The 11,462-nt window shown below is 47.2% G+C and overlaps 2 protein-coding genes across 3 annotated transcripts; one reads left to right on the plus strand and one right to left on the minus strand.

The window, feature by feature from the left end:
• The first annotated feature begins 4,012 nt into the window (after positions 1-4,012).
• Positions 4,013-9,451, plus strand: LOC119331819 (F-box protein At4g35930-like). 2 transcript variants are annotated; one of them, XM_037605001.1, is made up of 5 exons: positions 4,013-4,265; positions 7,577-8,001; positions 8,085-8,159; positions 8,701-8,810; positions 8,903-9,451. In XM_037605001.1, the coding sequence occupies exons 2-5, from the start codon at positions 7,654-7,656 to the stop codon at positions 9,168-9,170; spliced, it is 801 nt and encodes a 266-aa protein (XP_037460898.1). In that variant the 5' UTR covers positions 4,013-4,265; positions 7,577-7,653; the 3' UTR covers positions 9,171-9,451. The 2 variants fall into 2 exon arrangements, with proteins under 2 accessions (XP_037460898.1, XP_037460890.1); XM_037604993.1 differs by having other exon boundaries at positions 4,014-4,265; positions 8,900-9,451.
• A 3-nt stretch (positions 9,452-9,454) lies between these two features.
• LOC119331809 (GDSL esterase/lipase EXL3-like) lies at positions 9,455-11,042 on the minus strand. Its single transcript, XM_037604983.1, has 3 exons — positions 10,553-11,042; positions 10,334-10,464; positions 9,455-10,244 (listed from the first exon to the last, which is right to left on the minus strand). The coding sequence occupies exons 1-3, from the start codon at positions 10,857-10,859 to the stop codon at positions 9,564-9,566; spliced, it is 1,119 nt and encodes a 372-aa protein (XP_037460880.1). The 5' UTR covers positions 10,860-11,042; the 3' UTR covers positions 9,455-9,563.
• Positions 11,043-11,462: the final 420 nt, after the last annotated feature.

Here is an 11,462-nt window from a genome sequence, read left to right on the forward strand (position 1 = left end):
TACCACCACCACGGCCAAGACCATCACCACGGCCAAGACCATCACCACGGCCTCTACCACCACCACGGCCAGAACCATCACCACGGCCAAGACCTTCACCACGGCCAAGACCTTCACCACGGCCTCTACCACCACCATGACCTCTTCTAAGACCAAGTTGACTCCCTCTTTGTCGCCTAGTTCCTCGTTGACTTGTTTGATTTGAGTGGTTTGGCACTCCACCACTTGTTTGACTTGGTTGGCTACCCCTTGGTTCACTTGGCTGGCTATCATTTGCTTGGCTTGTGCTTGAACCATTTTTCTTTGATCTCTTTCTTGGTTTGGGACAAGTTCTTGTGTTGTGTCCCCCATTACTGCAGCCCCACAACGGGATTCCTCACGAGGCTCTTGGAATTGGCCGGTGCCATATTCTCCACGGCCACCACGGCCCCATCCGTCCATGTCACCTCTAAGACGCTTAGTCTTACGTCTTCCCCGGCTAACGACCTTCAATTCCGGGTCCGGCCATAGTTGAACTCCATGATACTCCGGCCATTGTGATTGGTCCAAGTATGGCTGGAACCGTGGAGTCCATGTCTTCTTTACCGTCATGATTGAGAACTCGGACTCCCTCACGGTTAGAGGGTGATTGACGTCCACATTCCTAACCCGGGATGCATTTAACAAGTGCGAGCATGGGAGATGAAGCAAAGACGGCCTCATGCAGCTGCAATCACACCGTGTTAGGGAGACCTTGAAAGCCCGGCCTCCGTGTTGGCGGCCATCATTTGTGGTTCCTCCGAGCTCTTTCACCTCATACTTCCACTCGTTGTCGTCATATAGAACAGCTTCTTCGAAGTCTGCCTTTCGTGATTGAAATTCCAACCATTCTTCAACCTTTGGTGGGAAATTGTACTTGTGCTTATCCTTGTTCTCACCAGCAATCTGCTTATCAGTCTCCATTGAGTGCTTCAAAAAGTATTCATTCATCTTGTCAAATGTGTATTGAACTATTGCCGTCACGGGTAATGCACGTACACCCTTGAGCACCTTATTGAAGCATTCTGCCATATTGCTTGTCATTTGACCGTACCTCCGGCCATCTTCATCGAAAGCACGTGCCCACATATTCCTTTCGGCAATGTTCTTATTGAGAAACTCCTGACCGTCGGGGTCAAGTTTCTTGTGTCTGAGCAATGCATTGAACAATGTGGCAAACCGCTTGTTGGTGAAAGCGAGACAACAATCCTGAAGATCATCGGCCAACTCCTTGATACCACATGCCCTATAGAAGTTTGCACAAAAGTGCCTCATGCACCATCGATGATGCAACTTTCTATGTCCGGGAATGTCAATCACCATCGCATTTAGAATTCCAGCATGGCTATCCGATATGACACAATTTTCCCTTTCAGCCGGTAATACCCTTGTTCTCAGTTGACGCAAGAACCACTCCCAGTTATCATTGTTCTCCACCTCAACCAAAGCGAAAGCCAAAGGCAACACCCGGTTATTGGCATCACTTCCTATTGCAACCAATAAAGTGCCCTTGTATTGTCCGGTTAAGAACGTGCCATCAATGGCGATGACGGGCCGACAATGCTCAAAAGCCCTCACGCATTGCTCAAAGGCCCAAAATGCACGGCCAAATACTCGGACGGTCCTCCCGTTATGAATCAAAGTTTGGTGCCCATGAGGCTCAACCACGTGAACCATGCCTGGGTTTGTGGCGGCCATAGCTAACAACAACCTAGGGAGTCGGTTGTATGCTTCCTCCCAATTGCCATACAACATCTTGAATGCGGCTTGCTTCGCCTTCCATGCCTTGTCGTACTTCACCTTGTAATGAAAGATGGCTTTCACAAGGTCAATGACACTCTTGATGCTCATTATTGGAAGTGTGGATATTTGGTTGGACAGCCTGTAAGCAATGAACTCGGACGTGAGTTGTCTGTGTTGTTGGTGCACAAGCTTGCCATCCGCATTCTTGTGCCGGCACATGTGAGTTGGTAGACAACTCACTATGCGCCAAGTGGGACCTCCTTTCCATGGCCTTGCACGCACAATCCATGGACATGTTGGCACTTCACATTTGACCGTGTAACGCACATTAACATCCGAGTTGGCCACTTTATGTGGACGATAATGTGTAACCGAGTAGTTGTCGAGCCACATCTTTAATTCCAAGAAGGATTGAAACTCACAACCGGGATATATCCCGTTCTTGCCGTCTTCCAAATCACGGTGAGAACTTGGCCTAGCTCCAAGAGATATGCATTTGCCACCATCCACAACGGCTTCATCCGCGAGACTAAGATCCTTGAACAATGGTGTCTGGTGATCCCGCCCAAATACCTTCTTGAATGCTTGGGCCTCCTTCGGCGTGAACCCCTCCTCATCAACTTCTTCATCGGGACCATCGTCATCCGAGTCCGATGCATATGCACGGGAAAAAGGGATGGATTGGTCCATTGTCTCTTGCACATGATATTGGTCGAGATCACCCACATTGTTGTCATGGAGGTCAACTTCGTTGTCATCCTCCTCGTACTCATCATTCTCCTCTTCAAAACCTTCATTTTGGTTGTTTGGAGTCGGGCTCAATGTTGGCCAATCTTGTTGCGTGAATTGAGGTTCACTCATTTGATCTTGGTTCATGGGTGGGGGAGTGCTAGCAACCAACGGGGAGGGGTTCCGGTTCAAGTCTAAATTCAAAGTAGACTCAACCTTCTTGGAGACAAATAACTCAAGAGCCTTGTCTAGAGATTCGGCAACCGTCTCCTTGTATGCAACCCAACGTTGCTCGGAGTTCACACGCATTGTCTTCCAACGGATGTGCATTCCAAAACCAACATTATGCCTTCCCTCGAACTCAACAACGTCACTTGGGTCCATCCAATTCAAATCTTTCCTCACTTGTTCCAAAAGCTCCGCATAGCTAGGACTACTCTCAAACACCATGTCAAGCTCATTCGGATCCGTCTCAACATTGCCTTTCAAAAAGGCCTCTCTATCCACATGATGAACATAAACACATGTTCTCCCCATCCATGAAAAACACACATATATCAAGTAAATACTTAAGAAAAATATTTGCACACATATGCCCTAACATATAAAACAACCATAACCATAGCATAACCCTAACACCAACATCAAACACACATAACCCTAACCCTAGCATACTATGGAAGCTTAACCAACCCAAGTTAGCAAAAAAACATAACATCATTCAACACAAATTTGCAAATCCAAGTCAAAACTAGGGTCTCCCCCAAACTAGCAAGATTTGAGCAAATGTGACAATTCCTATGGATGAAAACGAGGGGATGGGAGGAGATTACCTGAAGGGAGGGGTTGGCTTCGAAATCCACGGTCAAATACTCCGGATTTGCAAGATTTGAGAAGGATTTGAGAGGGGGGGAGAGGGGAAGAGAGGAGGGCCGCAAGCCTTAGGTTTGGGTGGGGTGGGGGTGTGTGGGGTGGGGGTGGGAGGGGAGAGAGGGTGGGGCCAGCCCAAGTGGAACACAGACTGTGCAGCGCCCACGAGCTAGGCGCTGCACATTACATGTGTGGCGCCTAAGACTTAGGCGCTGCACAAGTGCGTGTGGGGCCGCAGCTGGACCAGGGCTGCCACGCTGGCAGGAAGTGTGGCGCCTAAGTGATGGGCGCTGCACAGTAAGGTGCGGCGCCCAGCTGTCGGGCGTCACACCGAAGGGTCAGCAGAGTGAATTTTTTTTAAAAGCAGGTTAGTTTGTGAATTGATTTCTGCCTCAGGTCAAATATGTGATTTCTGCCATCAGCTGACGGCTATCGGCACCGCACGTACGGCTGGGTGGTCCGCCTGAATTTCTACTCCACTCAGTAGACACGAGCAGGTGGGGCCCGCTCACGGAATCAGTTTCCTGTAGAGAGAAAATGTTTAACAAACCCTCTGGCAGGGATGGGGCCCCTCCGAGGCGCATTGGCGCCAAACGCCGACGAAATTTTTCGGTTTTCCCTCCCTCTCGTTTTCTCCGCTCGTACAAATGCTTTTTCCCCTTTCCTTTCTCTCTCTCCTCTCCTCTCGCCCATCCATTCCACACATCCATCCACCAGGATTCAGGAGAGAGAGAGAGAGAGAGAGATTGCGGAGAGGAGAGAGAGAGATTGTGCTGGTTCTCGGTGCCCGGCGGTTCGGCGGTTGGGATTGGGTTGCTTGCGTCTATTGCAGAAAGAGAGTTGAATCCATCCAGCAAACCTATGGGAGCTGGCTCCTGAGCCGCGGCGGCGGGCGGGCGTATCTGGTAAAGACCAATTCTTTTTTACTTCTTCCTTTCCATGCGTCTTCTTGCTTCTGTACTGCTGATTCGGAGGTCGAATTTTCTCGGCGACCTCGTCCTGTCTTCCTACACGAATCGAATCGAATCCAATCGGGATAGCACCGGGGCTTCTAGGTTTACCGTACCAAGGGATGAATCTGGCTGCCCATACATGTGTGCTTGCGTCCATCCTTACTACTGTAGTTTGTATTATCACTTATACAGGGGCACTACTGTTCAATGGAGATCTTCTTCGATAGGAGTACTCTCGTGTGACTGATTACCCATAGATGTTGGAAAGGGGACATTGCAGGGCGCGAGCCCTTCTTAACCCCTCCTCTGCGATTACCCATAGACACTACTCTCTTGTGACTGATTACCCATATATGCTATGCTAGTACAATGAATTGATACCCACTACTACTACGGTTCCTTTGGGCAATTGCTCTCTCAGGTTGTTGCTAAGGGGGCTGTTAATGTAGTCAATCATGACCCATATCCCTCTGAATGTCGTTAATCATGATTCATATCTGTTTTAATGTGGTTAATCACGACTCGTAATAATGGCCTCTCCAGCTAGTCGGCTTTCAGCGGCCATGTCACTATTTGTTACTACAAAATTAGACAACCTAATATTAGCACATTAACAACACAATAGTTATAGCAGCCTTCTATGGCCATGTCGCATGTGCTAACCTCCCCTTTATATGTTCAGTTTTATACTAGTGCCGTTCATAGCATCCTTTACATAAACAAAGGAAGCAGTCTTTGTTTTCTCGCAACATATACTAGTGCTAATTCGACATATGCCACTACCTACTTTCTGTAATTGAAAAATACCATTGCAAAAAAAAGGAAAGAAAACTTACTGACAAAGCCACTGCAAAAAGGGCTAATTCGATACATGCCACTGCCGTTATGGCATTTATCAAAGTACCCAAGTGTTGACCATGGAAATGCTTTTGTAAGTTTTTTTTTGCAGTCATATTTTTTGAATACGCGAAATTGGCAGTGGTATGTATAGAATTAACCCATAATAAGATTGTTACATCCATTGATTAAGATAGTTGATCAACAGTGTCCAGTTCTGTCTCAAAATAGTGAATTTGATGTCAAGGTTTGGGCGGCGAAGTGGGGAACACAACACGTGTGCAAATTATCACTTATACATGGGCACTACTGTTCAATGGAGATCTTCAATAGGAGTACTCTCGTGTGACTGATTACCCATAGATGTTGGAAAGGGGACATTGCAGAGCGCGAGCCCTTCTTAACCCCTCCTCTGCAATTACCCATAGACACTACTCACTTGTGACTGATTACCCATATATGCTATGCTAGTACTCCTTCCGTCCGAAAATACTTGTCATCAAAATGGACAAAAAGGGATGTATCCAGAATTAAAATACATCTAGATACATCCTCTTTTATTCATTTTGATGACAAGTATTTCCGGACGGAGGGAGTACAATGAATTGATACCCACTACTACTACGGTTCCTTTGGGCAATTGCTCTCTCAGGTTGTTGCTAAGGGGCTGTTAATGTAGTCAATCATGGCCCGTATCTCTCTGAATGTCATCGATTCATATCTGTTTTAATGTGGTTAATCACGACTTGTAATAATGGCCTCTCCAGCTAGTCGGCTTTCAGCGGCCATGTCACTATTTGTTACTACAAAATTAGACAACCTAATATTAGCACATTAACAACACAATAATTATAGCAGCCTTCTGTGGCCGCGTCGCATGTGCTAACCTCCCCTTTATATATTCAGTCACTAGTGCCATTCATAGCATCCTTTAGATAAATAAAGGAAGCCGTCTATCTTTTCCAGTCTTTGTTTTCTTGTAACATGTACTAGTGCTAATTCGACATATGCCACTGCCTACTTTCTGTAATTGAAAAACACCATTGCAAAAAACTAAACTTACAGACAAAGCCACCGCAAAAGGGCTAATTCAATATATGCCACTGCCATAATGGCATTTATCAAAGTACCCAAGTGTTGACCATGGAAATGTTTTTGTAAGTTTTTTTTTGCAGTCATAGTTTTTGAATAAGCCAAATTGGCAGTGGTATGTATAGAATTAACCCATAATAAAATTGTTACATCCATTGATTAAGATAGTTGATCAATAGTGTCCAGTTCTGTCTCATAATAGTAAATTTGATATCAAGGTTTGCGGAGACGTGGGGAACGTGTGCAAATTAGCATGACATCACCAGGCAGGTTATGCACTGGGAAAAGAGTACAATTACTGGGTCTGGACCCTATTGCGAGGGGCCTGATCAAACTGCCAGTTCATGTCAACCAAATCCCAAGACAAATCCAACAGGCAGGGAGGTGTGCACACTTACTGACTGAAACAGAAAATCCTCACTCTAAATGGTAAACACCTAAACCAAACATGAGAACATGAGACGTCACATGAAAGAAACTAAAAGTTCACAACAATTTAGACCCTTTACAGCAGGAAAAATAGCATCAAAAGTTTGGTTTTTGAAATGAGGATTCTGGGTGTGGCTGTACTTCCGTTTGTATAAGTTACTCTTTCTATACCTGCCAAATCTTACCGATAGAGCATAGGACAAGTCTTTGTATACCTGCCAAACCTTACTGACAGAGCATAGGACAAGCCTTGCTATACCTGCCAGCTGTGCATTGTGTAGCTTCTGTTAGCTTACCCACTGTTTTTATCTCGCTTTCATTTCCTAACTATTGTTTGATCGGTGTAGACCCATGTCGGCTGCTTGTGGTGTGCACATGTACCCACCGTGCCACCAAGTCATTTTTGTTACCGTTTAATGCACTCTAGAACCTGGAACATGAAGTTACATTTATATCACTACGTATTGCAATTTTGTTCAGTTATCCTGATCTCAGGCTGCATAAACTAATTATCAGCTTCTTCAATGGAGAACAGAGAACTGTTATACTTGCTTAGCTACCAAATAACAAATGAATACATTTGAATAGTTGGTATGAACTTATTTGGTGGCAATGTGCTTACCTTCCCCTTATTTTTCCCATATAACTATCTCATTGTCCTGATTCTGACCCAATCTAGGGAGATGCGGAGGTCGCTGCTTGTTGTTTGTCTAACATAGGCTATTATTTTGCAGTTTCCTTTCTTACATCCTAGCTCTACCTGACATCAGAGTATTTTTTGTACCAACTGGCAAGATAGCAAAGTTGAACCGACTTTTGATTTTCATATTGAGTTTAGTTCTCCTGTTATAGCATCTTTGTTGTTGCTGTACTCCTTTCTTAATTTGTGCTCCCTTTTATTGAAGCTGGGAGATGAAACTGGAAGATAATCAAGGTTTTGCATTATCTGCCGTTCCAAATTTTCCTGCTAGTAGTAGATATCATGGGGTCTGGATCAGTGACTCTGAAGCAAAAGAAACGAGTGAAACATACAAAGAACAAGTACTTGAAGCCTGGTGCCCTGGCTCAGATTCGTTATAGTAGGAGCACAAGCAGGGATATAGGGAAGAAACGGATTCTGTTGAATGTGGAGAAGGATGATGAGCTGGAGATATCACCACATGCCGAGGTTGTGTTTGAAAGCAGTACATCAATTATGTCTCCAGCAAGACTCAGTTTTGAGACATTTAGTGGCATCAAGGGACAGTTGTTGCCAACTACTCCAAAGACTCCTCAAGCAGCTGAATGTGATGGCCATTCAAGGCTTGAGTCACTTCCTCTTGATCTGCTGGTATAGAACTGAAACCACTTACTGTTAACTCCAATGTCCATTGTATTTGTATCACATCTGACTGCCATTGTTTTATTGAAAAGATCAAGATCGTCTGTTACTTGCACCATGACCAGCTGAAGGCTGTTTTCCACGTTTCATCAAGGATCCGAAAGGCAGTAAGTATCATGTTTTGTACATGCTTTATTAGTCCAGTTACTAAGTGTTTTTCCTTTTGCACTTTCAATCCCTTGTCAGACTTAGTTCTCAATAGAATCATGAACCAAATGATGTTTTGGTAACAGTAGGTGAGACCTGTGAGCATACCTAACAGGCTACATCTCTTATTTTTGTACATCGGTGTATGGCATCCATGTAACCTGCATAGTACTCCCCCCGTTCCCAAATATTTGTCTTTCTAGGTATTTCAAATGGACACAACATATGAATGTATGTAGACTTATTTTAGAGTGTAGATTCACTCATTTTGCTCTGTATGTAGTCACTTGTTGAAATCTCTAGAAAGACAAATATTTGGGAACGGAGGGAGTAACTACCTACGATGGTATCTGACATGGCAGAAAGTCTGCTCTTCCATTGCTTAATTAGTTAATTACATAGGATTCCAAATCTTTCTGTAGCGTGCCTAGTCATTTCTATACTGTTAATTGGTCCAGTGTATCCCCTCAGTCTGGTACTCATGTTGGTCATGTGAACTAGGTGGAACTGGCACGGCAGTACCATTTCAACTACACCACTCCAGATCGCAGCAGGCAGGAACTGCTCCAAAACAAGACCCCTCACCGGACTGAGCACTGGCCTTTCATGAGGTTACTCATACCTATCATGATTACCCTCAAAATCATTTTATTTGCTTGAATGAAGCTCTAATCCTGTTTGAAAACCACTGAATTTTCAGCAGAATAGATGGCAAGGATGTGAGGGTGGCCACCCCGAGAACCCCAAAGGCTCCAAAACACGGCCCTCGGCCTTCACGTTTCAAGCTGCTCGACGTGAAGCCGATCACAGCCGTTCTTTTCCCAGATTCGTTGCCTTCAAAAAAGCGCCGTCTGCGGCGTCTGATGCCGCCAGGATTGCCAAGGCCTGTACCCAAAGCGGCAGCCTCTCCCAGAGTTTTACTATACGAGGAAGAGCTTTGCGAAGCGGTGGCGCAGAATAAGCTTCTATGAAGCCCCAAAAGAAGTGGGATGGGTTGATATCGCTTCTCATGTCTCATCTCATAATGTATATATAGTGCTTATCATTTATGTCATGTCTCTGGGTATGATTTTTTTTCTTCTTCTTTTTGCCCGGTGGCACGTCTTTGTCATCTTGGATAATCATGGTCAGATTAGGCTGTTTTAGGTTAGTCATTAGCCTGTCATACTCTACTGCGCATAAGGACCAAAGTCTGGTTTATTCCCTGGTTTTGTATATACTATAGTAGCGGTTGAATATCTTGGAAGGATGATACTAGTGTTTCAAAATTGGTGTCTGCTTATCAGGATTCTGGAGACACTGCAAATTCGTACTTGTCCATACATACACAGATATAGAGGTTGTAAAGTTTGATGATGCCGAATCTACCACAGACCGTAGCGGTTGATGATCTGCGCCATGAGGAGGTTGTAGCCCGTCTCGGTGAGGTGGTAGGTGTCCCAGAAGAGGAACTTGGTGGGGTCCCTGCAGGCGTGCGCCGTGTATGCGTTGCAGGTGAGCGTCACCTCGAACAGCCCGGTGCCGCAGCAGCCGCGGTCGGACACCTGGAAGCCGTAGGCGGCCGGGCGCTGGATCATGTCCAGCAGCGGCGTGTAGAGGTCGATGTACTTGAGCACCGACCCCGGGAGCAGCGCCGTGCCGTTGAGCCGCCGGATCTCCTTCTCCAGCGCCGCGTTGTACAGCACGGCCGCCTGGTTGTACAGGGACACGCACGCCCTCTCCTCGCCGCCGGCGTTGGTCCGCTGCGACGGCACGCACCCAATGGGCGGGGCGCCGGCGACGCTCACCCGCCGCGCGCCCAGGCCGTGCAGCTTCTGGATGAAGGCCGAGGCGCACTGCACGATGAACTCGATGTAGGACTCGAGGTCGTAGTCTCGCCGGAGCGGCGTCGTGAAGTAGGTGTTGGCCAGGTCGTCGGTGCCGGTCACCACCAGGTAGACGCTCGTCGAGACGATGTCGGCGGCTCGCTGCGCGCCGGCGATGCGGCTGATCTTACCCTTGTACTCCTTGAACAGCTCCAGCTGGTCGTCCATGCTCAGAACCGACTGATGAAATGCCACGGTGGAATGAGTTTATTTCATCTTGGAAGTGGAGATAAACGATGTTCCTTCCCTGGGCAGGGCTGGGCGCTCACCACGATGTCGGCCGTGAGGGGGTCGAAGCCGCAGCCACCGGAGGCGAAGCTGACGCCGGTGAGGAGGTCCGAGTCGCTGAGCTCCGTGCCGAGGTACGCCGGCACGTACTGCTTCAGGCCCATCCGGGTGGCTGGCAGGATCAAATGCCAACCATCAGTTTCAATGCCTGCCATGCCATGCCATGCCATGCATGCTTGAACCTTACGATATACCCGTACCGAGGATGTCGCCGACGATCTTGCCGTTGCTGAACCTGCCGGTGGCGTTGTGGGCGGGGAAGTCCTGGCCGTAGGGCGCGAAGTCGCACCGCACCGCCGTGGTGAGGCCGTTGTTGTTGCCCGGGTCCACGATGGAGTCCCCGAACAGGATCAGCGCCGGCGGCCGCGTCTGGCTCGAGCTCGGCTGGGAAGCGGCAGTGCAGCAGGAGGGGCGCACAAGCATCAATGCCACGAGTGCTGTGATGATGAGAATGAGGCGGCGCGTTGCTCCTCCGGGTCCGGGCGTGCATTCACTGGCCATGGCCATGCCTGCTCCGGTGTTGGTGCTGATCAGCTCGCTCAGTCACACCACGCCTCCTCCTCCTCCTCCTCCTGCTGCTGCTCTGTCCGATCGATGCTTCTCTTGTAGCCAGAGCGCATTGTAGTTATAGATAGAGAGACCTTCAATCTCATCTTAACTTGTGTAATTCCCTCCCATTTCTTGCAAGATTGAGACGACACATTCACAAGTTTCGGCTACCTCGGTTAATGCATTTTTGTTGTTTCGTCAAGTGAGGTGACCCGCGTACGTGTGAGCATTGTCTTCGTTTTCCTTGGCGGAAAATCTTGGAATGGAAATTTTCGTGCCTACCCCAACCGTTCGCCACCTTCTAGAGATTTTTTTTTGAGAAATAATAATAATAATAAACCTTCTAGAGATTTTTTTTGAGAACACCAAATAGCTTTATTTAGGCAAAGTTTATGGGAATACAAGCTATTGGTGGGGGAGGTGAGCCAAACATGGCGCCCACTCTCAAGAGAAGTCGAAGCCCTAACAAGATTGTGTGCTTCTAAATTACAAACTCGAGACTCATGACTAATAGATACTTCCTGGAATAGCTCCTTCTTCACTAGGATCTCTTTGACAATC

The sequence above is a fragment of the Triticum dicoccoides genome, chromosome 1B, assembly GCF_002162155.2.
Source record: "Triticum dicoccoides isolate Atlit2015 ecotype Zavitan chromosome 1B, WEW_v2.0, whole genome shotgun sequence".
Classification (NCBI taxonomy): domain Eukaryota; kingdom Viridiplantae; phylum Streptophyta; class Magnoliopsida; order Poales; family Poaceae; genus Triticum; species Triticum dicoccoides.

Coding starts and splice junctions, on each gene's coding strand:
- LOC119331809 (XM_037604983.1), bottom strand. CDS start 10,859: ATGGCCATGGCCAGTGAATGCACGCCCGGACCCGGAGGAGCAACGCGC. Junction 10,465..10,552: donor GATCGTCGGCGACATCCTCG/GTACGGGTATAT, acceptor TGATCCTGCCAG/CCACCCGGATGGGCCTGAAG. Junction 10,245..10,333: donor CCCTCACGGCCGACATCGTG/GTGAGCGCCCAG, acceptor GCATTTCATCAG/TCGGTTCTGAGCATGGACGA.
- LOC119331819 (XM_037604993.1), top strand. CDS start 7,654: ATGGGGTCTGGATCAGTGACTCTGAAGCAAAAGAAACGAGTGAAACAT. Junction 8,002..8,084: donor CACTTCCTCTTGATCTGCTG/GTATAGAACTGA, acceptor TTTATTGAAAAG/ATCAAGATCGTCTGTTACTT. Junction 8,160..8,700: donor CATCAAGGATCCGAAAGGCA/GTAAGTATCATG, acceptor CATGTGAACTAG/GTGGAACTGGCACGGCAGTA.